This window comes from Gorilla gorilla, chromosome 7 (genome assembly GCF_029281585.2).
Source record: "Gorilla gorilla gorilla isolate KB3781 chromosome 7, NHGRI_mGorGor1-v2.1_pri, whole genome shotgun sequence".
Classification (NCBI taxonomy): domain Eukaryota; kingdom Metazoa; phylum Chordata; class Mammalia; order Primates; family Hominidae; genus Gorilla; species Gorilla gorilla.
This window is the reverse complement of record NC_073231.2, coordinates 39,702,076-39,727,544: the sequence shown is the minus strand read 5'-3', so window position 1 is coordinate 39,727,544 and position 25,469 is coordinate 39,702,076. Positions and strand designations below refer to the sequence as shown.

Below are 25,469 nucleotides of genomic sequence, written 5' to 3'. Positions count from 1 at the left end.
AAAATAGTGTCTATTATGCCTTAATGCCAGCCTGGATTCTCTCTCCTGTGTTACTGACACAGATCCTAATAGTCTCATTCCATTTACTCTGCTTGCTTGTAAGAGCACAGACCTATGTTGTAATTTATTTCCTTTAGAAGCATTCATTTTTGTTCACTTATTTATTGAATTGCTATGTGCAAGGCATTTCTACTTAAAACAGTAACCATGTGATTGTACGCTTTGCCCTGTATTGGCTATTATGTAATCAATATAGTCATTTGGAGCTGGCAATTTTGAGAATGTACATATTCTAAAGAAACTTTAAAAATGTGGCTTTCCAAATAAATTTCTGTGCCAGTCTTTAAAATGTTTATTTCCTCTGCTTTGTTCCAGTAGTGGTAGGTTGAAGGCAGAAAGCACATCTGAAGCCTGAAGAAATGCTCTGTCTGAACAATTTGTTCATTCATTAAAAAGTTTATTGATCATCTATTATATGCCTGGTGGAGTACGACACAAGGTGGGTACAACACACAGGAACAGGACATGGTCTTCACCCTTAGGAAATGTAAGTTCTTGCAGCGTATTTTTTGAGGGGAAAGTAGCTTGCATTTTTACACTAAAAAAATTCATTACCTCATCAGCTGTTTGCTGCAGCATCCCTTTGTATAGTAAGTATTTAGTAAAAACTTATTTTGCAAATTTATGCTTTCCACACAACTGTGCAGGACAGCATCTACGACCCAGATTCTCAATATCTTTTTCGGCTGCCCTGCCCCTGAGGGTTCTGCCGTGTCCCAGTCACTGAGACCTGGAGGGCCTCTGGGAGCCTGCGAGCAGAGGGCTTGGGAGAGGCGCACTTACAGTCTGAGCACAGTATGTGGAGGTTGCTATGCCCATCCCTCCTCCACGGCAAACATGTGGGCACTGAAAGTCAACTTTGCAGAAACCCACCTTCGGGAGCCCGAGGCCTGAGGATGACAACTCCAGGCTGGCTTAGCTTCAAAATAGGTATTATTTTCCCTCTGTTTGCCACATTGTCTACTTGCTTGGGACAACAGTCAGCAGCACAGGGTCAGCAGCTAACATATTTGGACAATCATTGCTAAGGGAATGGGTTGAAACTGTCATTAGCAGGGCTGAACCTGAGGACACATGCCTTCCACATGTTTCTAAAAATGGCCTTGATGATGAAGACATCTCCTTGGTTTTGAACTATTTTTACAACTCTAGGTAAAACCCCAAGCCCCAGCGAGACTTTCTTGGTATAGTTATCCTTAATCAAATAAATTGGTCTCTGAATAGAAGCAGATACACAAAAACTTTTATTAAGTGGAAGTTAGACTTACTTCATGGTAATTAACCAGTTAACAAGTGCATTTAAATTCATGTGTGTGGACACTGTAGAAGTCAAAATGGTCTTTTGAAAGTCCAGTGTTCTGGCTCTGTTTGTGCCAGTGCAACCCCAGGTAGAACCATCCACAAAGTAAGTACAGGTCAACAATGATATCAGACTAGATTGGCAACACCATATTCATTGTTACAAGCATTACAGAACAGAAAAGTCCAAGGACCAGAAGACGATTACTAAAGTGATTCTGACTATAAGCCTTTTCTTCTACTTAAATGCTTCCAGAGGACCAGTGTAGCAAATCCTTAACTCTGGGGGGACAGAGCCACTTCTGCATTTTACACTTAAACGGGCCACAGAAACTGTAAACATTTGGTGGTCTCTTGATGCCCATTTCAAGTAGATGCCAGCTGTCCCCTTGGGAAAGTGCAGTTTAACTGGTATGAACATTTAACATTGTACATCTTCAATCTGAAAATTTCCTTGTTTCAATTAGCACCAGTTTATTTAAAAATATTTTTCCTGGTGTTAAATATTTAGGAAACTTTTTTTTTTAAAAAACGAACACACAAAGTCCAAAACAATGGAAAGCAAAAGAAATTCAAAAAATTGTTTTAGAGAACAGCATTTAGAAAAACAACATCATTTAAACATTCAACAAATCTATGTACAATGTGCCAGAAGCTGGCAAGGAGCATGGCTGCGGAACAGTCAGGTGAAAGGTTTATCAACCTGAACCTCCACAGGCTGTATTTACAGTCAGATAGGTATTCAGAAATGTGTATCAGAACATCTGGATTTGGCTAAAAATCATATAAAAAGACACAATGCCCCTCCCCCAATAACTTCTAATTAGGTAGCAAACAATCCAGTATAACCTTAAGTACCAGGTTTAGAAATGCGTGTTTTTTTTCCCCCGTATTTTACAAACAGTTGAGAAACTTTCTCAATGGACACTGAAGAGAACCAGAATGACAGAAATGGAGTTCTTTATTTCCACATTGTCAGATGAAGGAAAAGATATTTTTTCAGGCTGAGTAATGTAGTAAAGCACTGATTAAAGAGCGAAGACAAATTATTAGGGGAAAAAGTTTCATGAAAATATGAAATCAACAAGAGGGCTGAAGAAATTTGTGGATATTCTATATAGACTTTCCAAAATATAAGGAATTTTGAAAAAAGATCAATGATTTGCTTTGCTGGACAATATTTTCATATTTTGTTCTTTGAAACTATAACTGATACCCCTTGAAGAATATTTTTTTTCTGGGATTGAGAATTAAACCCAGCAGATAAAACCTATGCTAACTTTATCCAATGAAATATTCGTTCACTTTATGCAGTTTTGTTTGCTTGTTAATCCAGTGTTACTAGAACATCCACCTTTAAAGAACTGGGCACATTTTCTAACAGCCAACATTTCCCATTTATGCTTAAGAAGTAACAAATAAACCATTTCCCATTTATTCATCTTAATGATGGAATTTTTTAGAGCCTGATGTTTCAGAGTAAAGTTTCAATCTTTAAAAACATCAAGTAGGAGAATATAGATGGGCTTCCCATATCCCCATAAGGATATGTATCCAAGTTTATTTTGAATGATTTGCAGTTGTGGTAGGTGGCTATGAAAAAAATTTACTTGGATTCGATACAAAATACATGCTACTCTTTGAAAATGCATAGTTTATAATTTTATACATTCATTCACTAACATTAAAGACTTCTGTTAAGCAAGTACTTACCTCTGAATGGTGGTAAAATTATATTTCAAAAGATCTCTAAACATTGGACAGCATTGCCACCTAGCTTTTGAGTTAGCACTCAATGACATGTGAATGCCTGTCATTTGCACACGAGTGTCACACAGGAAGGACTGCTGTTTTCTCTTCATTCTTTCTCCTTTACTTGTTTAGCAGGCACTAAAAAGCAATGTTTTCTACTGATTGCATTTCCACTAAATACCCCATTTTAAATATTTAATAATTTCATTTTAATATTTTAGATTTGGTGTAGAAAACAATTCAGAAGATGGCTTAATTTTTTAAAGTTTCCTTAAACATTGTCATGGACTAAGGGCAACAGAGGTTTTGTGATTACTGTTGTTCTCTCTCTCCAGTCTTCTCATTTGAAAAAATGACCGTAGGCCACTCGCAGTTGCATCTGATGACAGTCATGAACCCTTTGGGACCTAGCGATTTTTTCTTATCCTGAGTTCTTCTTCTAAGTATATAGGATTTTGATACACAAAACACTTTGGAAACTATTCTAGTGTCTGGTTATTCCAGAAAGCCTATGTTTAAATGGCTGATCACTGTCCAACCATTAATTACAAAAATAGGAATTTTAGGGTGTGTTGTAGGAAAATATTGATTCAGGGATTTTTTTTTTTTAAAAACATGTATGATCCACATTCCTGGGTTAGTTTACACCCAGGACATTTTCAGTTATCGAAGTCATGGGACTAGTATGTTTTGGAGATTTTTTAGTTCTTCCCTAAAAAGCTAAGTCTTTTCTAAAGCTTTCTACCAATGACCAAGGAGGTTCCCCGAACAGTCAGGACGCTGTGAAAGGAGGGGCTTTGCTATCATCACAGGTGTTGGTCACATCACAGCCATTGATTTCCAATAAGCAGAGTATGGAAAAAAGGTTTAAAAAGTAAAACAAGGGTTTGTAATCTGCAAAGTTATGCATTGCTCCTCAACCTTTTTTGGGAAAGTATGGGTAGTTTATCATTAAACTCCGCTGTATATCCCTGAGGGGTATATTCACACTCTGGCAGCCGCTCTTCCTCTTTCCTCTCGGTCCCAGCCATCTGTGCCCAAAACATAGGAAGGGGGCTCCAGTGGAGTGAGGGACAAGTGCTTAACAACATGAGTGGACTGAAGTCCTTTTCTCTTTCCATAAATACGAAATTATAACAATTATATGCTGCAGGAGCCACTTCCTTTTCACTTACTAAAGGCCAATTCTGCTTTCATGCTCTGTAATTGTGGGCAGAAGTCAGAGCCTGGAGTAATTAAACATGGAGCCCTCTTGCTCTGTCCTCATTGTCCCCTCCTAAGATGGAACCCAGCTCACATTCCTGGTTCTGATCACTCTATTAGCCTCGCACGTGGAAAGGACCGGTAGGGTTGGTGACTTGCACAGCGGGCTTTGAGGCACAGTGAAAGGATTAGCTATCTGCCTTGTCATTCTTTACAGTGAGTCTGAACAAATCTTTTGTGATGAGCGTGGCTGGCTGTGTGACTAAGCCGCTCTCCTCATGATCACCTAAAACCGTTCAGACAGATGGAATATTTCCCCCGAAGGCAGGGAATAGCCACACTGACTGAGCCTTACATCCCAGTCATAGTAATATTTATCCCCTTGCACCTTAATTTAAGAGAGAGAAAGCAGTAGCACAGAAACAACAATGTCCCATCAGGAGCTTTGGAACTGAAAAAACATTAATAGCAGCCTGGCCTCTAGCTCAGGCAGATGAGGGCAAAGGGGAGGGTAATCTTTCAATGGCAAATTCACTGGGGCTTGCCAAGATGGGGGAAAGCAAGACTGGTAGCTAGAATGGGGACTGTTCTCTTTTAAAGCTGTTTCTTGAGTGCTGGTTTTCCTCTTAAGTCAAGGATGTAGAGAGAATTCAGAAGAAACAGATGAGCACCTTTGTTTTTTTTCTGTTTAAAGGAAATTTCCTTCCTTAATGGTAGTCTCACCCCAGGTGCAGCAGTGAAATCTTGGCTCACTGCAACCTCTGCCTGCAGTTTCAAGGGATTCTCCTGCCTCAGCCTCTCAAGTAGCTGGAATTACAGGTGTGCGCCACCACGCCCGACTAATTTTTGTATTTTTAGTAAAGACAGGGTTTCACTCTTTCTTCTTTTGTTTTCACTCTTTCTTCCTCTGTTGGCCAGGCTGGTCTTGAACTACTGACCTCAAGTGATCCATCTGCCTTGGACTCCCAAAGTGCTGGGATTATAGGCATGAACCACTGCATCTGGCCAACTCTGGTTAATTTTCTGAATTAAAAATTTAGGGAAAAGGACCTAGCAAGATAATGTAATAGTTAATTAGACTTGATAATTGATTTTTAGTATTTTCATGATATAAATAAATCAAGGGGATCTTCTCTTTAGAAGTTGGTAGTTATTAACTATGTGGTGGTGCCTAACATGAAAGAACATTTTTAAAAAACAAGGACTACAGTTTAATCACCATCTCTGCCTTCTTTCAAAATCTATGGTTACCTGCTTTTGGAACCATAGCTTTCTTCTTCTTTCTTTCTTCATGGGTCTTTCTACATCCTGTTATTGTCATGGCAACGGCGCTATGATTCTTTTCCATCAGAAGAGGAAAGGACTAAACTGTTTCATTCTCCAACACTGTATTACTTTAGAAACATAATAATAAATATTATTCATCAAAAACCCTGTCCATGATGTAGGAGTCTGGCCAAAAAGTTTTTTTTGAGGCTCCTTCTAGCTCCACAACCCAACTGCCTGTGAATGACTTTACTCTAAACTCAAGATGTTACACCTAGTAAATTAACGGGAGAAAGGTAAGATGAAATCCATTCATATATTGGACTGCCTTTTAATCATTCACAATGAAAGAAATCTCAGGCATTGCCAATGTCATTTAAATTGCATTCATATTTAAACATGACTTAACCATATTACCAGGCGTTTCCAACTCTGAGTTTACAGTATGTTTTGATTTGATCATTACAGATTATAAATTTGAGCTGGTTTTAAAATTTCTGGCATTGACTTAAGTTTATATACATAGCAAATGTTGTATGCTAGCAGCAAAATAAATTTTCCCCGAAGAGTCAAAACTTTTACTCAGAACATACATTTAGCTAATAAGCTCCTATAATTAACTACCAAATTGGCTGAAATTTAGGGATTAGGGATCTGCTACAGTAAAGGGATTCATCTGGGGATAAATCAGTTTGCACTTGGCAACATGACTGAGTAATGAATGGGTGGGCTCTTTATGTCTATGCTGAAAGGCCTGGACTGAAAAGATGGTTTGAGAACATGGTGGGTCCCTGGGTCTTCTTACGTCCCTAGTCAGTCTGGAAGACTAAGGTTTGAGCCAGGCCTTTAATGAGCCCCTTCCCTCTTCCTTGCAAGCAATACTGAGGCTGACTCAGGTTCAAGACTACTCTGGGTTGGCCTTGGAGGTGGGTAATGTTGATTTTAAATATTCCTATTCTACACTGGGTTCTTACAAAGATCAAATGAAATTGTGTGTGTGAACGAGACGTATCTTATTACATACGTGAAAGGGTCAGTGACTATCCCAACACCATCAGGACTCTGATGTAAGATAGAGTTTAAAATAACTTAGTCCATCTAAATGAAGGAAGCAACTTCTAATTTGTTTCATGACATAATTTATTCTCATTTTGCTTTCCCCTCAAAGATGCTAGGGTTTTGTATGTGGAAAAACCTCCTTTTGAGGTTAGTGGACACTCCGAAATAACCTAAATGCCTACCAGTTCTGAAGCAAGGCTTCTGCTGTATCAGAGATGAAGCAGTGGTAATTTTACATGGGAACGAAGACTCATGAGGCCGGATGGAGAGGGAAGGAGTGTGGGGAGGCTGGCCAAGGGCTTTGGCACAAGCAGGCAATGTGTGCTCGCTTCAAGCTTCAGAGGCTCCTGGCAGCCTTCTCGGAAGGCACGAGGCTGCTCTTTGCCAGCCCCTCATCACAGTGGCCACGGTAGAAAACAGTAAGAAAATTAGGATAACAGTGATTCAACACTTTGTGGGGCACAGCCTGGGCATGCCAAAAGGAGGCAGAATGAGAGAGCTGGATAACTCAGCGTATCTATATTCAAGTCTGCCATGAGAATGATATCTGGGGAGAAATGATCTCTTTCCCCTCTTTTATTTTAGTTGCCCAGATAGTGCTGACATGCGAGTTTGTGGGGCTGACGGATGAACCTGACCTGACAACTGTGGAATGTGAAATCCACTTTTCCCAATAGTTGAAACTGGGGGCCGCAGGCTGCACCTGTCTGTGTACAGCTTCTCTTTGGTCTGCACAGTGTTGGCCAAGAGTTTGAGTTAGTTGTCAACACTTACGTGTCAGGTAATATCATACTTCCATGTCAGAAGATCTAGCAGCCCTGGGCCTGATTTCTGCATGGTTCTGATTGTCTAGAGCTGAGTGTGGGCACCCCTTCAAAGAAGGCATGTGTTCTGCAGTTCAATCTGGTCTCCACCATTCTTGTGTTCCTCTTTGCCTTATCCACATCAATCATTTACAGAACTTGCCTGGTCCTTCTGAGGCACTGACATTTGCAACCTCTCCTATATAGAATTAGGAATCTTTTGGAAATGAGACTCATTTGGTTCAAAACCGTACAGCAATAAAAACTTCTTGGGGACTTTAATGCTAACAATGGAGACATTCCAAAGAGTGAAAACAGAGATTTGCAGGACGCCTCATCTCAAAGACCAGGAGCCAAGGCTGTACATGGCTTTCCTTAACTCTGTGCATTTCTAGTCCTCAAGTGTGCAGATTCTAAAGCCTATTTGAAACCAAGGTCTGAATGACCTTCTGACCACCTCATAAGAGCTGCCCAACGGGTGTATGGCTGTTCTATCTCAGCTTTGCTTTTGATGTTATCTGCATACTTGGCTAATTAGGCTAGCTTTTGGATTACTAAAATCTTAGAAAGAAAAGATGCTTTCTTGTTTTAACAGTGAGTGGGCTTGAAAAAACTGTACAGCATTATGAAATGGTTTTGGCAAAGCTCTGAATTATTTGTACAGTTTTAATAAACTCTTCACAACTCCCCTCTGTTTCCTGGTTCTTGGGAACTCAGTCACTTTCTGATCACAACCTCATGTGCCTGCTAGTTCTTCACAGTGAAAAATCAAGCACTTGTTCTTTTTGTTTTGTTTTTTTATTTTCCTTTTTTATTTTTTCCCTCCACTATATTTTGGAAGCACTTGTTCTTATGTAGAAATTACAGTTACATAGTTAGTACTGAGGACAAAATTATTTTAAACACTACTGATCACCTAAGAATTCTATCTTTGGGCCTATCTACTATGATTTTAGAAATTTCCACCAAATGATACTTGCTAGTTAGTTAAATGCAAGTATCTGTGATTCTGGTAGGTCAAGTGGTAAACTTGTCTTTGTGACATAGAATTTATCATTTTACACTAAAAAATTTATAAGAATATTTCTCCCATGGCCTATAAGCATACCTGTTAACACTTTTTAGATTTAAAATATATAAAATGACTCTTCAGGCGTCTTTTTCCATACTTTGAAAACACACTAGTAATGATAAAAGGAGTAGCTGTTGCTATCTTGATTCTCCTATAATACCCATTCCATCTGATCTGTATTTCTACCCTTGCTGCAGAGGGTTAATTAAAAAGATATGCATCAAAACATTTGCTTAAAAGAGACATAGCCCTTTGTTTGGTGAGCAGGAATTACTTATAATATTAATACTTCCTGTCTGGTAAAATACTATATTTTAAAAAATAAGCTACAATGTATAAAACCAAGGTCATTTCTCACAAAATGTCTGTGTTCTTTGTGATTACAAAACACTGCATCTTGTAAAATATTTCCAGTTAACTTGAGAAGTAGAGTACTGACGCTTATTACCAAAGTGTCATGTCTCTTAGAACTGTAGAAGCCTAATCAGTATATTTCTTGTTTTATTTGGAAAATTAAATTATAATTGTTTTTGTATTTAAAGGTTACGTTTTGCCAAAACATATTACCATTGTGATTCTCAGACCCACAACAAAAGTTATAAAACATGAGATTGTCTTCAAAAAAAGGAACTATTTACAAAACAGGACCAGAAGTAAAATTCCCATTTTGGTTCCTGGTCCTATGATAGATATACCTTTTAAAGCATGTATATCATTGGATATGGGCTTTTTCAAAGTCAGTCATAATAAGCAAACCAGTTGGTCTTAAATACATTTTATACTTTCTTGATCTATTGGTGTGCATTACTCAGTGATACAACTGGTACCTAAAAAAAGTGCTAATCTCATTTTATTTACTGACTTCAGGTTTGGCTAGTTACAATGCAAAAAAGATACATGAAACAGTTCCAATATGGAGGAATCCCCACAGGTATGAGGAACAGGGACAGTCCGTGCCGCTGGTAGGGCTACTTTCTTAGAGAAATGAAATTTCCAGTTGACCTGTGTGCCCAGGGCATTCTCCAAAATGATTCACATTCTCATTCATATTCATGAATCTGCTCTGTTTCCACTCATTTGTATGCACAAATTCTTCCCTCAGTTCACACAGGTCAGTGCTACAGAAGATGTGGTCGATAGCAATTCTACAGGGTCATGAGAAAAAGCAGCACCTTGTCCACAAGAGTCCATGGAAGTTTGTTCGCTAACATGCTATTAAAGCAAAATGTACATCGTTCACGGCTTGCTTTCACCTACGGAATTCTGCTGATAGCTAATAAACAGTCATCCATTGGGTAATGATAAAAAGGACCAGCAAGGCTTTGTATTCACAATTACATTCAGAAAAAGCCTTACATGAGTCTAGGAATACCACCCCCACCCCGTACCCCTCCCCCACCACCAGGCATTGCACCTGTGGTTCAAACGTTAGCCTTAGGCTACAGGTCAGCTCCAAACCGTTTTCCCAGGGCACTCCCCTATGCCTCACAAATGTCAGTACTGCCCAGTTCACATAAATTTGTCTTGAAATGATACCATGTTCATTTGAAAAAAAAAATTGTTCTGACTATAAAAGACTTTAGTGATAACAAAATTCTTCCTAGTTTCAGGAGTCTCCAGACCTATTTTTGCATGCCCTTTATTTTTCCCTGAGGAAATGAATATTATTTACAGTATTTTGCTACTATTCTCAAGGTATTCTCTGTTATATGTACAATTCTGGCCACTTTTCTCTGAACCTTTGCAAGTGAATGCTGCACTTTGGAGTCTGATGAAGGGGGAACATGGATTCAGCAGTGCCAACTAATTCAGAACCCAGGGCTGCTTTCAAAAGTGTGTCTTAGTGTGACACCAGAAACAGCAGACTTAAAACTCAAGTGCTCTTGAGATTTAATGGAGAACATTTCAGTTTCAAAAATCTTTCGTATATACACATGTGACTATCTCTTTGAAAAGTTCTTAGAAAGGTCAAGAATTGTGTCATTCTCTATTGAAAATTTTCATCTGCAATATGGTTATGTTTGGGCAGGAATTGTCTAATAAAGGGGCACCTTGTTGGTGCCTGGAGCTGCTGATGGGCACTTTGCAGCTAAGCGCACACATTCTTGGTCAGAAACCCACAGCTTTTTTCCTGACACTGGCTTTTGCCAACCAAGGGAGAAAACTTTTCAGCTAGTGTGGTGGAGAGAAGTCCATATCTGCTAGAGATGGCCTGCTCAGGCTAGGCACAGCAGCCCTGCACTCTTGGCCGGAGGTACTTCCCTTCAGGTCATTCTCTCCTTGCTTCAGGCAGCTGCTCCCAGAGGAGAAAATGGCAGCTCCCTGGGAGGTACTTAGGGATGGTGACCACCAGCTGATCAGCACCAAGAAGATGAGCAAGAGCCAGGTGTCCACAGCCCTCTTGTACCTCCCCCCTGACTCCCTTGCTACCTGTGTGTTTTCTCCAGGTTGTCACACTGCCTCCCACCCACCAATGCAGCACACATCTGCTGGGAAGGCCCAAGGCTTAACACCACTGCCTGCTGGCCACTCTGCTTTGTTGCTCTCTGGAGAATGTCCTGTCAGTCACTATGAAATGACTTCTTTGGAGAGAGATGAAAAACCTTTTCTGAAGGCTGGGGTGTCAAAGGATAAAAAAAATCAAAAGGCTACATCATGCCTTACTTAGAAATATTTTGGGACCAGAATCCATTGTTTTGCATGCCTTTTGCGCAGATAGGCCTCTGAGCTCCCTGCGGTGGCCAGGGCTCCAGTTCCACTGCCAGCCTGCTGTGGGAGCAGTCTGCCCAGTCCTCCCCCTCCTCCCAGCCAAACGAACACACACAGAGAACTTGGTTCCACAGAGATGGCATCAAACGAATGTCTGGTTAATTTGGCACTTCATTTAGTTCCAAAATATAACAAAATAATGCTACGTTTAAAAAGAAAAAAACCCTAACTTGCACGATCAGTGGTATATATTGGAATTCATAGCTTTCTGGGTGGCCTGTAAGGAGTATAATCCCTTTTCTTCAAGACCAGCCACCTGTGGCTTGGTGGTCTACCAGTTATTCCACGCCTTGGTCCAGGGAATATGTGTCTGTGTCCAGGAAGGTACTGAGGGTCTGTCTGCACCTGAAGCCAGAAAAGAAAGTACACAGAGCCGTGGGCTAGCAGGCAGAAAGCAGCCCCAACTTGGGTAGGAGGTACAGAACTGTGTGAAAAATGCTTTAGAAAGGAGAAGAGATCCCAGGAAGCTACATTCAGCTCTGTAGTTCTGCTTATACCTGTGCACTGGCTGAACACCAGATAAGGACTGAGCTTGGCTCAGCTAAGCTGGAGCTCAGCACTACTTATGGGGTATATATCTAGGGGTGGAAGCCACAGGGCTTTGCTCCAGGACTGCTCCATAGCAAAGATCTCTCCCTCCTTGTGTTTCAAAGTTCTGGGATGGGGGATGGATTTTATACTTCATGACTTGAATCTTTTTCTGTTAGTAACAGTCCGACGATCAAGGGCCAGGGAGCTTTGCTGAAGAGAAAAACCTCTGGTCCAGGACTGTACCCTGTCATTTAAACACATGGTGAACTTGTTTAAACAGGTGACAAGCTCTGGCCGCCCAAGGCCACTGGGCAATCTGCCCACGGCTCAGGGCTTCCTGGACCAGGCCAGAGCATCATCTTGCATCAGTGGTGCTGCATGGGGGGTGACAGGACACCAGGAGGAGAAAGGACGTGCTAGAGTAGAAGAAACAAACACATTTCTGCGTTTAAAAAAATGCCACTTCCTGGCTGACCTTGTAAGTCTAAAACATACAGTATTGCTGGTGCTGTGACTAGTACTGATTGGTAATCAAGATGCAAAATTAGATGAAGCTCTTTTTCTCTTCTCTTAAAATAAATGTTTTTAAAGAAAAAAATATATGAAGAAAAAAACCAAGATCTCTTCCAAGGAGTAATTTTAAAAAATTTATATGAGAGTTTAAAAAATAAAAGTCCCATAATATGTGAATGCACAGATTGTGGATGTTGCGCTGTAGAACCTCCTTATACTTTCTTTTGCTTGTATATAAAAAGAATATCTGTCATTACTAGATGTCTTCTTTCTACGCTTAAAAAAGTGTATGTATAATCTCTAGACATATATTAAACTTTCCTCTGTGCAATTTCATTTAACATTCCTATGGCTGATCCCATGTCCCCTGTCCCTATACAGTGCCTCCTATAAGGTGCTCTTCCTACTTTGCATAGGTATAGGAGAAATAACTCTTTAGCAGGGCAATTGAGAGTCGGGTAGATAGAGAATGAGCTTATTTATAGGGCTTGACGACTCCCCTCTCCCCACACCACTATCCCCCAAACAAGCAAGCAAGTAAGTTACAAAGCCCAATAAATGGAACATAGTGCAAGCCCTGGCCCTACTAAATTGAGAAATTCCTATACCTACATGCATTTTCCTTTTGGTGTTATGTTCCCTTTTGAGCAAATTCTTAAATGAATAGCTCCAATATTTTTATAAGAAAAACTTAAAGTTTGGACCTTCCATTTACTCACATAATGTTTATATTGTTAATTAACTCATCTCCCAGACATGCTAAAGCATAAAACCTATAAAAGTGCACTCAGAATGGAAGTGGTTTGTTGATCTAACATGACTTTCTGAACAGGTAGGGCCATGTGGGCTGTGCTCTGTCGTCTAAAGCAAACCTGCTGGGACAGTTTGGAGTTCTCTACCTCTTCTGAAATCAGTCAGTGGTGGAGTCTGGAGAGAAGGAAAATGACCCATTAACCTGGCTACAATCTTGACAGACAAGCAGTAACAAATAGCTCCGAGTTGCCATTTGTGTCACATCCCTGAAAGAAGCATCGAGGCTTACCCAGATGGCTACAGGTGCCAGTTCTTGACTGAGTTGTGGCAGGTAGAGAGTAGAGTTAGCTGTGCTGCCTTTAGGGGAAGAGCTTCTTATGGATCCAAGGAAGACTCCTAGATGTTTCCCAACAGTGACAGCTGGACTTCCTGAACTCAGCTTCGGGCTGAAGTCTGCTGGTGATTTCCGTGGACAATCCCTTCTCGAGTTTACGCCATCTGGGGCCCTACAAACTAATAGCTCTACCATGGTTCAGTGTGGGGCCATTCTTAAAAGAAAAACAAACAAAAAGCCATAGAAAAGATGCCCAGAGTGCTGCGCTGTCTTGCAACACATCCTGACATATACTGCTCCAAGAAGTCAAATGGAAAATAGGGAAAAGATTATTCACAACAAAAGTAAGTATTGATCTTTGTACAAACGCTACTGAATAACCTGTAGCTTGTTTTTTAAGTGTCAAAAAAATCTTGGAAATGGCATAATTCAGAAAGCTTATCAAAATATGCCTCCTTTCTAGGTAAAATGGGCTTTGTTGGTTCAATTGCTACAGAAGTCCACAGTTTTAAGTCTAGACATACAGCAAAAAAAGTTGACTTTTCTTTTGAAGGAAAAAAAACTAGTTATAGCTGCTCCAGGCTGGGTTCTCAGTAAGAGCAACTTTCTTTTGTCATAGGTGGTGACTTAAACAATTTTTCTGTGTTTTTGCTGTTATTCCTCCAAGGTTCCTGAAAGGGCTTTTCCCGGCTTCAACTGTGTTTTATTCAGTAGGAAAAGCTCTTTCCAACACCTGCAGTGGCAGGCCAGGGCAGGAGCGGCTCAGGGCCCCGAGCCCCTCTGCCTGGGGGTCTCTCAGTCGAGGAACCTCTGGCAGGCCTTCTTCCAGCGGCAGGCGGTACACCACATGTCTCGGTTCTCCATCCCGTACACCTTCCGACACTTTTTGCCCTCTCCCCTGGGCTTCCTGTAAGACAGACGAGGAAGGTTAGTTTAGTGGGAAGAATTCAATGGGCATTCTATGGAGAGCTCAAAAATCCCTTGAAAGAGTGAAGGAGGAAAAAAAAAAAAAAAAAAAAAAGGCTGGCCATGGTGGCTCATGCCTGTAATCCCAGCACTTTGGGAGGCTGAGGTGGGCGGATCACCAGAGGTCAGGAGTTTGAGACCAGCCTGTCAACATGGTGAAACTCTGTCTCTACTAAAAACACACAAAAATTAGCCAGGCATGTACCTGTAATCCCAGCTACTCAGGAGGCTGAGGCAGGAGAATCACTTGAACCCGGGAGGTGGAGTTTGCAGTGAGCCAAGATCGCGCTGCACTCCAGCCTGGGAGACAGCGACTTCTCTCTAGGTTCAGACTCTAATATGTGCTGGTTGTTTTCACAGCCACTACACTCAACTGTTAAAATTTGCTACCATATCCCTTAAGCTTCTATTTGTCTTGTGGACATGTCTTGTGGACATGTCCATTTGGGCATCTTCATAAAACTGAATTAAACAAGTAAACACAAGAAATGCCAGTAGAGAGCAACATTGCTCTTTCAAGTTTTTAAGTAGGTACTTTCAAATGCTCCCACCATTCTCAATTTCTAGTACAGCAGTCCCTGCTAAGGGTGGGGAATATGTTCCAAGACCTCCAGTGGATGCCTCAAACTGCAAATAGTACAAACCCTATATATATATTATGCATGACTTTTTCTTTCTTTACAGTTTCATGGATTGAAGATTCATTCTTACTGTCGATCTTCGCAATCTCAGTATAAAAATTTTTTTCTTTCTTTGTTAAGTTGAAAACTTTCACCTTTTCACTTAAAGGAAGCACTTTATGGCTTGTCTTTAGCATATCTGAATTCTAGCCTCACCACTCTTGCACTTTGGGTCCATTATTAAGTAAAAGAAGGGTTACTTGAACACAAGTACAGTTCGTTACAGTCAATCTGATGGGCGAGTAGTGTAGACAGTGTGGATACACTGAACAAAGGAATAACATACATCGAAGGCAGGACTGAGCTGGATGGCACGAAATTTCATCACACTACTCAGAATGGTGTGCAATTTAAAACTTATGAATCATTTATTTCTGGAATTCTCCATTTAACATTTTTGGACCACAATTGACTTTGGGTAACTGAAACCACAGAAAGTAAAACTGTGGATAAAAGGGGACTATTATATTTTGGTTAAGGAACTTCTGGGGAGATCATTCTTGATCTGCATTAAAAATTGTATCTTATAGTTCATTTAATATAGAGATTAATACAACATGGCTCTAAACAGACCCAATAATCACCATTACCTATTCTGTAAAGCAAAAACAAAAACAAAAAACCAAAACCTTACTGTAAATCATTACCCCCCGAAACAACAAATCTTTATTAATAGGTAATGGATGGGAAAAACCATGGGAAAAAAAGAAAGGGTGTTTTGTCAATTGTGGAGAAATTTTATAGAAGATCATTTCTCAGGGTTCTCTCTGCTGTTCTGTTTTACAGTTAATTCCCTTGTGGTGAGGTGAGTGGAGTTTTTTAAGCTGTCGTACCTTAAGCTGACTGTGCCTCTGGGTGGGGAGGACAGGACCGTGTGCGCATGCTGTCTCTGCTCTCCTGTGCCCACCGGATGATGTGTGGGTGACACCTGGTGAATACATGGAAAAGAAAGTTGATGGGGCAGGTTCTCCACCCATGCAGTTAGTTAACCTTTGCTGTGTGGACACTGATCCTTGACCATTAGAAGCAGAGATGAGGCCAGGCACGGTGATTCATACCTGTAATCTCAGAACTTTGGGAGGCCAAGGAGGGTGGATCACTTGTGGTCAGGAGTTCAATCAGCCTGGCCAACATGGTGAAACGCCGTCTGTACCAAAAAGTACAAAAATTAGCCAAGTTGGGGTTGTGTGCCTGTAATCCCAGCTACTTGGGAGGCTGAGGCAGGAGAACTGCTTGAACCCCGGGGCGGAGGTTGCAGTGAGCCGAGATCGTGCCACTGCACTCCAGCCTGGGTGACAGAGTGAGATCCTGTCTCAGAAAAAAAAAAAAAAAAAAAAAAGAACCAGAGATGAAATGAAATACTTTCCTCACAGAGACCACACATTAAAATGGAGGAGGGCTGCTCATGGCAGAATTAAAATGCATTCCCAAACAGAGAAGACCCACCAACAGCCAATATCTCAAACATTTTTTTACTTCATATCTATGCATTTCAAGTGGCTCATAATACCATATTTTCACTTGAATAATATTTTAAATCTTAAAGTACATTCCTGTCTATTTCTTTTGATCCTCATGAACCCTGTCAAGTAGGGCAAGGCTCATGATTCCCTTTTTAGAGGATGAAACATACCTAGAGAGGTTAAGAGATTTATTTAAGATTACGTAGCTAGTAAGCGACAATGACACAGTGCAGGTCTAGGCCTTCTGTTGGCTCTAGTGGATCAATCACTGCCACTAAATACATGGATTCTTGTAAAAAACACCCCGTCAGCAGACTCTCACGTCCAAACAGGAAGGAATAAAGGCAAGAGGCAGAGAGTCTGAACAAATCAAGAACGTATGCCACCCACCGAACACTTACTGAGTGCTCACTATGTGCAGGTACACTTACAGCAGCTTTAGTCTTCACAACGACCCCACACAGTATTACTATTGTTCCCATTTTACAGATTAGGAGACTAAGGCAGATGGAGGTTAAGTAACTTGCCAAAGGTCATGGCATGTGTCATGGTAGACCCAGGGCTGTGCTGCAGCTCTCCCTGGCACCAGGACGTGTGTTTAATCCTGTTGCTTTTCTGTCCCTCAGTCATAGAGGAGGGCCCCTACTGTCCTCAGTCCCTCCTGGATTACTCACTTCAGCCCTTTGCATTACCTGTCTCCTAACACTAAATAATCTTCCCAGCTTCTGGAATTCTTAAAAGCTGCAACAAATTAATTTTTTTAACAAAGGAAAAAGAATGTTTCTTTTTTTTAGATTATAAAAACTTCCTCTTTAACCAAGGCTTTTAACATGAACAGATTTCTTGAATAAAATGGAAAGTTTCCAGTACACTGAAACATAAATCCACAAGTCACCATACATACAACACCCGGCAGGAAAAAACAAAAACAGCAAGTTTACATGATCCCTGTAACAGCCATGGTCTCAAACTCAGATGCTTCCTCCATCTGCCAAGTGTGTTCTGGATACAGAGCACATCGTGGCTTCTGGGGTCACACTCAGCTGAGGCTGTGGGTCCACAGAGCACTCATCTGGCTGGGCTATGGTGGTGGTGGCTCTACTCAAGAAGCAAAGCAGTTACCAGCACATTCAAACAGTGTATTGAACATCTTTTAAATATCAAAGGGAGAAACAACAAGGCAACATAATAATGTTATCAGAAAGATGTTAGGAAGTAAGGACAGCTGTGTAAAGCTTGAGGCTGAAAAGTAGCTTGCCAGCTTCCTTTCTTTGGTTTCTCGGGTAGTGGGCGCCGGAACAGCAAGATGTGAGGTTCTGGTTCATGGATCATATAATGCACCCATCCCTGACTGTGCTGAACGCCAAGATTCCTCCATTCAGATTCAGACATCAAATGGGTTTTAGGGACCAGCTTGGCTATGTCCTTGGGCAGCATGACATGTCGATACTCAAACTCCTCGTCGTCGTATTTGTCCGAATAGTAAATTTGTTTGTGCGAGATGATCGCTCGGTTTACTAGCCTTCAGCCCCGCGCCAACCTCCCGGAAAAAGAATGTTTCAACTAATTAATCAGTATTGCCATATGTAGGAGGATAGACATTTAATAAATTTAAAAACCTAGGAGCCAATGTGGTCACAGGAATAGCACTGTCACTTAAAAGTCATGGGAGCATTCCCCAAACATCCTTAGAGAATTGCTTTTTTCTAGTACAGGTATTAGTACTTTCTCTTCTCTTTCAACGTAAAGGAATGAACATGACACAGTTCGGATGTGTGTCTCTGCCCGAATTTCATGTTGAAAAGTAATCCCCAATGCTGGAGGTGGGGCCTGGTGGGAGGTGTGTGGATTATGGGGATGGATCCCTCATGAATAGCTTGGACCATTCTCTTGGTGATATGTGACCTCTCACTCTTGAGTTTACATAAGACTGTGGTTGTTTTATGCCCATTCCTGCTTTCATACATGACGTGCCTGCTCCTGCTTCACCTTCCACCGTGAGTAAAAGCTCCCTGAGGCCTCCCCAGAAGCAGATGCCACTGTGCTTCCTGTACAGCCTGTAGAGCCAATTAAACCTCTTTTCTTTATAACTTATCCTATCTCAGGTATTTCTTTATAGCAATGCAAGTATGGCCTAATAGAGATCATCAGTGTTATTTTCCCAGACATTAATTTTAATGCTATGGCTTGAATGTTTGTCCCCTCCAAAACTTATGTTGAAACTTACTTGCCATTGTAATAGTATTAAGAGGTGGGGCCCTTAAGAGGTGATTAGGCTATGAGGGCTCCACTCCCATGGGTGGGATTAGTGTTCTACAAGGGCCAGTTTGGCCCCCCTCACCCTCTCACCTTCTGCCATGTGATGATGCAGCATAAAGGCCCTAACAGAGGCTGGCATGTTGATGTTGGACTTCCCCGCCTCCAGGTTGTTAGTCAGTAAATTTCTGTTCATTATAAATTACCCAGTCTAAGGTATTCTGTTATAGCAGCACAAAACTTAGACATTTAAAAAATTATACAGGTAGGGCCAGGAGTGGTAGCTTATGCCTGTAATCCTAGCACTTTGGGAGGCCAAGGTGAATGGATCACTTGAGTCCAGGTGTTTGAGCCCAGTCTGGGCAACATGGTGAAACCCCATCTCTACTAAAAATACACAAATTAGCCAGATTGGTGATGTGCACCTATAGTCCCAGCTACTCAGATGAGGTGGGAGGATCACCTGAGTGTGGAGAGTTCAAGGGAGCAGTGAGTCGAGATTGTGCCGTTGCACTCTAGCCTGGGCAACAGAGTGAGACACATCTCAAAAAAAAGAAAATTACACAGGTAAGTAAAAATCTAACATTTGGAACCATTGTTGCCATGAGTTTGAATTATTCTATACCACTGGTCTTCATGCTAAAGTTGGGTGGAGCAAGGGCCAGCAGAGATAACATTCAGAGTTTTTAAAAATAAAAGCTTTGGAGTTCAGTGCATTCATTTCATGTGTATAGATATGCAGCTTCCTCCAAGAGCAGAATCCTCCTCACCCCATCTCATAATGGCTTTGGTTTTGTACAGGATGAATAACAGCAAACTAGAGGGAGTGAATACCTGAGACATCTACAGTCACTGTAGATGATCTCTGATATGCTTATATGAATTGTTTTAAATTATCAGGAAAATAAACATAAAAATTAACAATTCTTGTAGAGCTTATAGAATCCCAAGAACACTGTACTTCATTTAGTCAGAGAACTGGAAAAGTTTGGTTGACATGACAGTAACACTACTCCCATCAGCCACGGATAATGTGGAAGTTTCTAGATCATGCAAAGTTGCCATAGCCCTTTTGCATGAAGTGATATGAGATTATTGGATACTCTTCATTCAACAGACATTTATTAAGTACTTGCTATGTACCAGGCATTGTTACGGATTCTGAGGATATAGCTGTGAACAAAACAAATTCTCTGCCCTCATGGAGCTTACGTTCTAGTGAGAACACAGACAATAAATACGAAACCACACAAGATCATTTTAGTGATAAGTAGCTGACAGAAATGAAATAGGGTAATAGGCTAAAGTGTAATAGAAGGAGAGGACATTTATTTATCTCGAGTGGTAAGAGAAGGCTTCCTGAGGAGGTTACCTTTCACCTACAAGGCACTGCAGAAAAAGGGGTGGGCACTTTGTGGGAGGTGGAGGGTGGGAGGAGAGGAGACGGAAGTATCAAGCTATGCCTCTGGCCTGCAATAAGGGATCTGAATGTTATCCTAAGCGCAATAAGTAAGCCATTGGAGTGTTTTTAAAAGCAAGACATCTGATTAATGCTTTAAACAGATCACTTTGGCACTTTGGAGAATGGACAGCAGACAGCCTGGAAAGGAGCCCTGGAGTTAAGAGGCTTTTGCAGTATTCCAGGCAAAGACATACTGGTGGTTTACACTAGGTATGGCGGCAGTGGTGGGGAGGGTCTGGATTCCTGTTGTTTAGAGGCACAGCCTAGGACTTGTGGGTTAGGATGGGGCACAAAGAAAATTGCATCTCTAGATGAATCAAGGATGAATTGAGGAGTCAAGGATGAATCCCAGGTTCTGGCCCAAGTGGCTGGAGGCACAGTGGTGCCACTTTCTGAGATGAGAAAGTTACAGAAGCAGCAGGGTGGGGGAGGCATGAGGAACAGGCTTTTGAAAATTCCAGGAACAGGGTTTGAGGGACATGGATTGTCTTCAGCGGTTTTGTGCTGCTATAACAGAGTACCTGAGACTGGATGATTTATAATGAGCAGATATTTATTTTTTAAAGTTCTGGAGGCTGGAAAGTCCAAGGTTGAGGGGCCGGCGTGTGACAATGGCCTTCTCGCTGTGTCATCCCAGGGCAAAGGGTGGAAGGGTAACAGTTCACTTAAGAGAAGGCTGAACTTGTTTTTATAACAAACCCACTCTCCTGATAATGACACTAATCCATTCACGAGAGTAGAGTCCTCTGGACCCCATCACCTCTTAAGGGTTCCACCTCTCAACACGGCTGCACTGGGGATTATATTTCCAACACATGAACTTTGGGGGACACTTGCAAACCACAACACGGACCTCCTGCAGGAATGACCCCTTGCCAAAGTCCTTCTTCCTGCTAATGGCTCTCTCAACTCTGGAGTTCAGTACATGCATTTCGAGGACCCACTTCAAACTTCCATATGTGGCTGAGTTCAGTAGGAGGCTCAATATGACATGTGAGTTTTTTCTTCAGACTTTTAATGGCAAGACAGTCATGTTTCAGCTTCTTATTTTAGTTGAGGATGAGGGTGGAGAAACCAAGGGAGTAACTGGGGCAGTCAACTACCATTTATTCAGTGCTTGCGAATGTGAAAGACAGGCAAGTAGGTTATCTATTATCTCTTTTAATTCTCACAGCAAACTTGCAAAATAAATAATCTGTATCCACATCTTACAGATAGAGAAATTTAGGCTTTGAGCAGGGAAGTGGCCTGCAGAACATCCCAGAGGTAAAAGTAGCAGCAGAAGTAATTTGCTGAGAGCCTGCTATATAAGCTAAGTGTCTTCCATATGTTATCTATTTTAATCTTCACAACAACCCTATCATAGCCATAATTTCCATTTTATAGATGAGAAAATGGAGAAGTTAAGTGCACTGTCCAGGCCACACAGTAAATGGACTCAGGGTTTGAACACCATTGTCTGACTTGAACACAGCTGGCCTTGGAACTCACTTCCGAATGATGTCAAAGCCCTGCTTTTTGCACTCTTCCATCCTGCCATATCGTTGATGTAAATAATGTGTGCCCTAAAATAAAGCCCTATAAAGCAAATACTCTCTCTCTTAGTGGTCTCTGCATTTCAGTTTGTTTATTTCTTAACCATTTCCAAGTTCTATTTTGTAGCATGTTTTATAAAGCATATAATGTGCTTGGACAGTATAATATGATACTATTTCTAGCTAAATAAAATTATTGGGCTATATGTACATAGTTTGTTGGTTAGGTGTGACCTCAGAAGAGTCTAAATAATTTTAAATTAGATGGCCGAATAGGAACAGCTCCAGTCTACAGCTCCCAGAGTGAGTGATGCAGAAGATGGGTGATTTCTGTATTTCCAACTGAGGTACTGGGTTCAACTCACTGGGAAGTGTCGGACAGTGGGTGCAGGACAGTGGGTGCAGCACACCGAGTGTGAGCCGAAGCAGGATGAGGCATCGCCTCACCTGGGAAGTGCAAAGGCTCAAGGAATTCCCTTTCCTAGTCAAAGAAAGAGGTGACAGATGGCACCTGGAAAATTGGGTCACTCCCACTCCCACCCTAATACTGTGCTTTTCCAACAGTCTTAGCAAATGGCACAACAGGAGATTATATCCTGCACCTGGCTCGGAGGGTCCTACGCCCATGGAGCCTCACTCATTGCTACCACAGCAGTCTGAGATCAAACTGGAAGGTGGCAGTGAGGCCAGGGGAGGGGCGCCCGCCATTGCCGAGGCTTGAGTAGGTAAACAAAGCAGCCAGGAAGCTCGAACAGGGTGGAGCCCACCACAGCTCAAGGAGGCCGGCCTGCCTCTGTAGACTCCACCTCTGGGGGCAGGGCATAGCCAAACAAAAGGCAGCAGAAAACTTTGCAGTCTTAAATGTCCCTGTCTGACAGCTTTGAAGAGAGCAGTGGTTCTCCCAGCATGCAGCTGGAGATCTGAGAACGGACAGACTGCCTCCTCAAGTGGGTCCATGACCTCCGAGTAGCCTAACTGGGAGGCATCCCCCAGTAGGGGCAGACTGACACCTCACACGGCCGGGTACTCCTCTGAGACAAAACTTCCAGAGGAACGATCAGGCAGCAACATTTGCTGTTCACCAATAACCACTGTTCTGCAGCCTCCGCTGCTGATACCCAGGCAAACAGGGTCTGGAGTGGACCGCCAGCAAACTCCAACAGACCTGCAGCTGAGGGTCCTGACTGTTAGAAGGAAAACTAACAAACAGAAAGGACATCCACACCAAAACCCCATCTGTATGTCACCATCATCAAAGACCAAAGGTAGATAAAACCACAAAGATGGGGAAAAAACAGCAGAAAAACTGGAAACTCTAAAAATCAGAGCACCTCTCCTCCTCCAAAGGAACGCAGCTACTCACCAGCAACGGAACAAAGCCGGACGGAGAATGACTTTGACAAGTTGAGAGAAGAAGGCTTCAGACGATCAAACTACTCCGAGCTAAAGGAGGAAGTTCGAACCCATGGCAAAGAAGTTAAAAACCTTGAAAAAAAATTAGACGAATGGCTAACCAGAATAACCAATGCAGAGAAGTCCTTAAAGGACCTGTTGGAGCTGAAAACCAAGGCACAAGAACTACGTGACGAATGCACAAGCCTCAGTAGCTGATTCGATCAAGTGGAAGAAAGGGTATCAGTGATGGAAGATCAAATGAATGAAAGGAAGTGAGAAGAGAAGTTTAGACAAAAAAGAATAAAAAGAAATGAACAAAGCCTCCAAGAAATATGGGACTATGTGAAAAGACCAAATCTATGTCTGACTGGTGTACCTGAAAGTGACGGGGAGAATGGAACCAAGTTGGAAAATACTCTGCAGGATATTATCCAGGAGAACTTCCCCAATCTAGCAAGGCAGGCCAATATTCAAATTCAGGAAATACAGAGAATGCCACAAAGATACTCCTTGAGAAGAGCAACTCCAAGACACATAATTGTCAGATTCACCAAAGCTGAAATGAAGGAAAAAATATTAAGGGCAGCCAGAGAGAAAGGTCGGGTTACTCACAAAGGGAAGCCCATCAGACTAACAGCTGATCTCTCAGCAGAAACTATACAAGCCAGAAGAGAGTGGGGGCCAATATTCAACATTCCTAAAGAAAAGAATTTTCAACCCAGAAGTTCATATCCAGCCAAACTATGCTTCATAAGTGAAGGAGAAATAAAATCCTTTACAGACAAGCAAATGCTGAGAGATTTTGTCACCACCAGGCCTGCCCTAAAAGAGCTCCTGAAGGAAGCACTAAACATGGAAAGGAACAACTGGTACCAGCCACTGCAAAAACATGCCAAATTGTAAAGACCATCGAGGCTAGGAAGAAACTGCATCAACTAACGAGCAAAACAACCAGCTAACATCATAATGACAGGATCAAATTCACACATAACAATATTAACCTCAAATGTAAATGGGCTAAATGCTGCAATTAAAAGACACAGACTGGCAAACTGGATAAAGAGTCAAGACCCATCAGTGTGCTGTATTCAGGAAACCCATCTCATGTGCAGAGACACACATAGGCTCAAAATAAAGGGATGGAGGAATATCTACCAAGCAAATGGAAAACAAAAAAAAGGCAGGGGTTGCAATCCTAGTCTCTGATAAAACAGACTTTAAACCAACAAAGATCAAAAGAGACAAAGAAGGCCATTACATAATGGTAAAGGGATCAATTCAACAAGAAGAGCTAACCTAAATATATATGCACCCAATACAGGAGCAGCCAGATTCATAAAGCAAGTCCTTAGAGACCTACAAAGAGACTTAGACTCCCACACAATAATAATGGGAGACTTTAACACCCCACTGTCAACATTAGACAGATCAACGAGACAGAAAGTTAACAAGGATATCCAGGAACTGAACTCAGCTCTGCACCAAGTGGACCTAATAGACATCTACAGAACTCTCCACCCCAAGTCAACAGAATATACATTCTTCTCAGCACCACACCACACCTATTCCAAAATTGGCCACATAGTTGGAAGTAAAGCACTCCTCAGAAAATGTAAAAGAACTGAAATTATAACAAACTGTCTCTCAGACCACAGTGCAATCAAACTAGAACTCAGGATTAAGAAACTCACTCAAAACTGCTCAACTACATGGAAACTGAACAACCTGCTCCTGAATGACTACTGGGTACATCACGAAATGAAGGCAGAAATAAAAATGTTCTTTGAAACCAACGAGAACAGAGACACAACATACCAGAATCTCTGGGTTACATTCAAAGCAGTGTGTAGAGGGAAATTTATAGCACTAAATGCCCACAAGAGAAAGCAGGAAAGATCTAAAATTGACACCCTAACATCACAATTAAAAGAACTAGAGAAGCAAGAGCAAACACATTCAAAAGCTAGCAGAAGGCAAGAAATAACTAAGATCAGAGCAGAACTGAAAGAAATAGAGACACAAAAAACCCTTCAAAAAATCAATGAATCCAGGAGCTGGTTTTTTGAAAAGATCAACAAAATTGATAGACTGCTAGCAAGACTAACAAAGAAGAAAAGGGAGAAGAATCAAATAGACGCAACAAAAAATGATAAAGGGGATATCACCACCGATCCCACAGAAATACAAACTACCATCAGAGAATACTATAAACACCTCTATGCAAATAAACTAGAAAATCTAGAAGAAATGGATAAATTCCTCGACACATACACCCTCCCAAGACTAAACCAGGAAGAA

General features: G+C 41.5%; 2 protein-coding genes across 3 annotated transcripts in view; both read right to left on the bottom strand.

Moving 5' to 3' along the window:
* Positions 1-1,281: 1,281 nt before the first annotated feature.
* ZNF704 (zinc finger protein 704) overlaps positions 1,282-25,469 on the bottom strand; it is a 249,806-nt gene continuing 225,618 nt past the window's right edge. The window contains exons 8-10 of one of the 2 annotated variants that reach the window (XM_031013787.3): positions 15,894-15,988; positions 13,370-14,321; positions 1,282-13,254 (exon numbers count right to left, since the gene is read on the bottom strand). In XM_031013787.3, the coding sequence (XP_030869647.3) occupies positions 14,210-14,321; positions 15,894-15,988 (207 nt within the window). In that variant the 3' untranslated portion in view covers positions 1,282-13,254; positions 13,370-14,209. Of the gene's footprint in view, positions 14,322-15,893; positions 15,989-25,469 lie in introns of both variants that reach the window. The other variant, XM_063709200.1, reaches the window with a different exon arrangement.
* Positions 17,350-18,047, bottom strand: LOC109027898 (cyclin-dependent kinases regulatory subunit 1-like; the record flags this gene model as incomplete). The annotated part of the gene is made up of 1 exon (XM_055349279.2): positions 17,350-18,047. A coding segment is annotated over one exon (327 nt), but the record flags the coding sequence as incomplete, so codon positions are not given.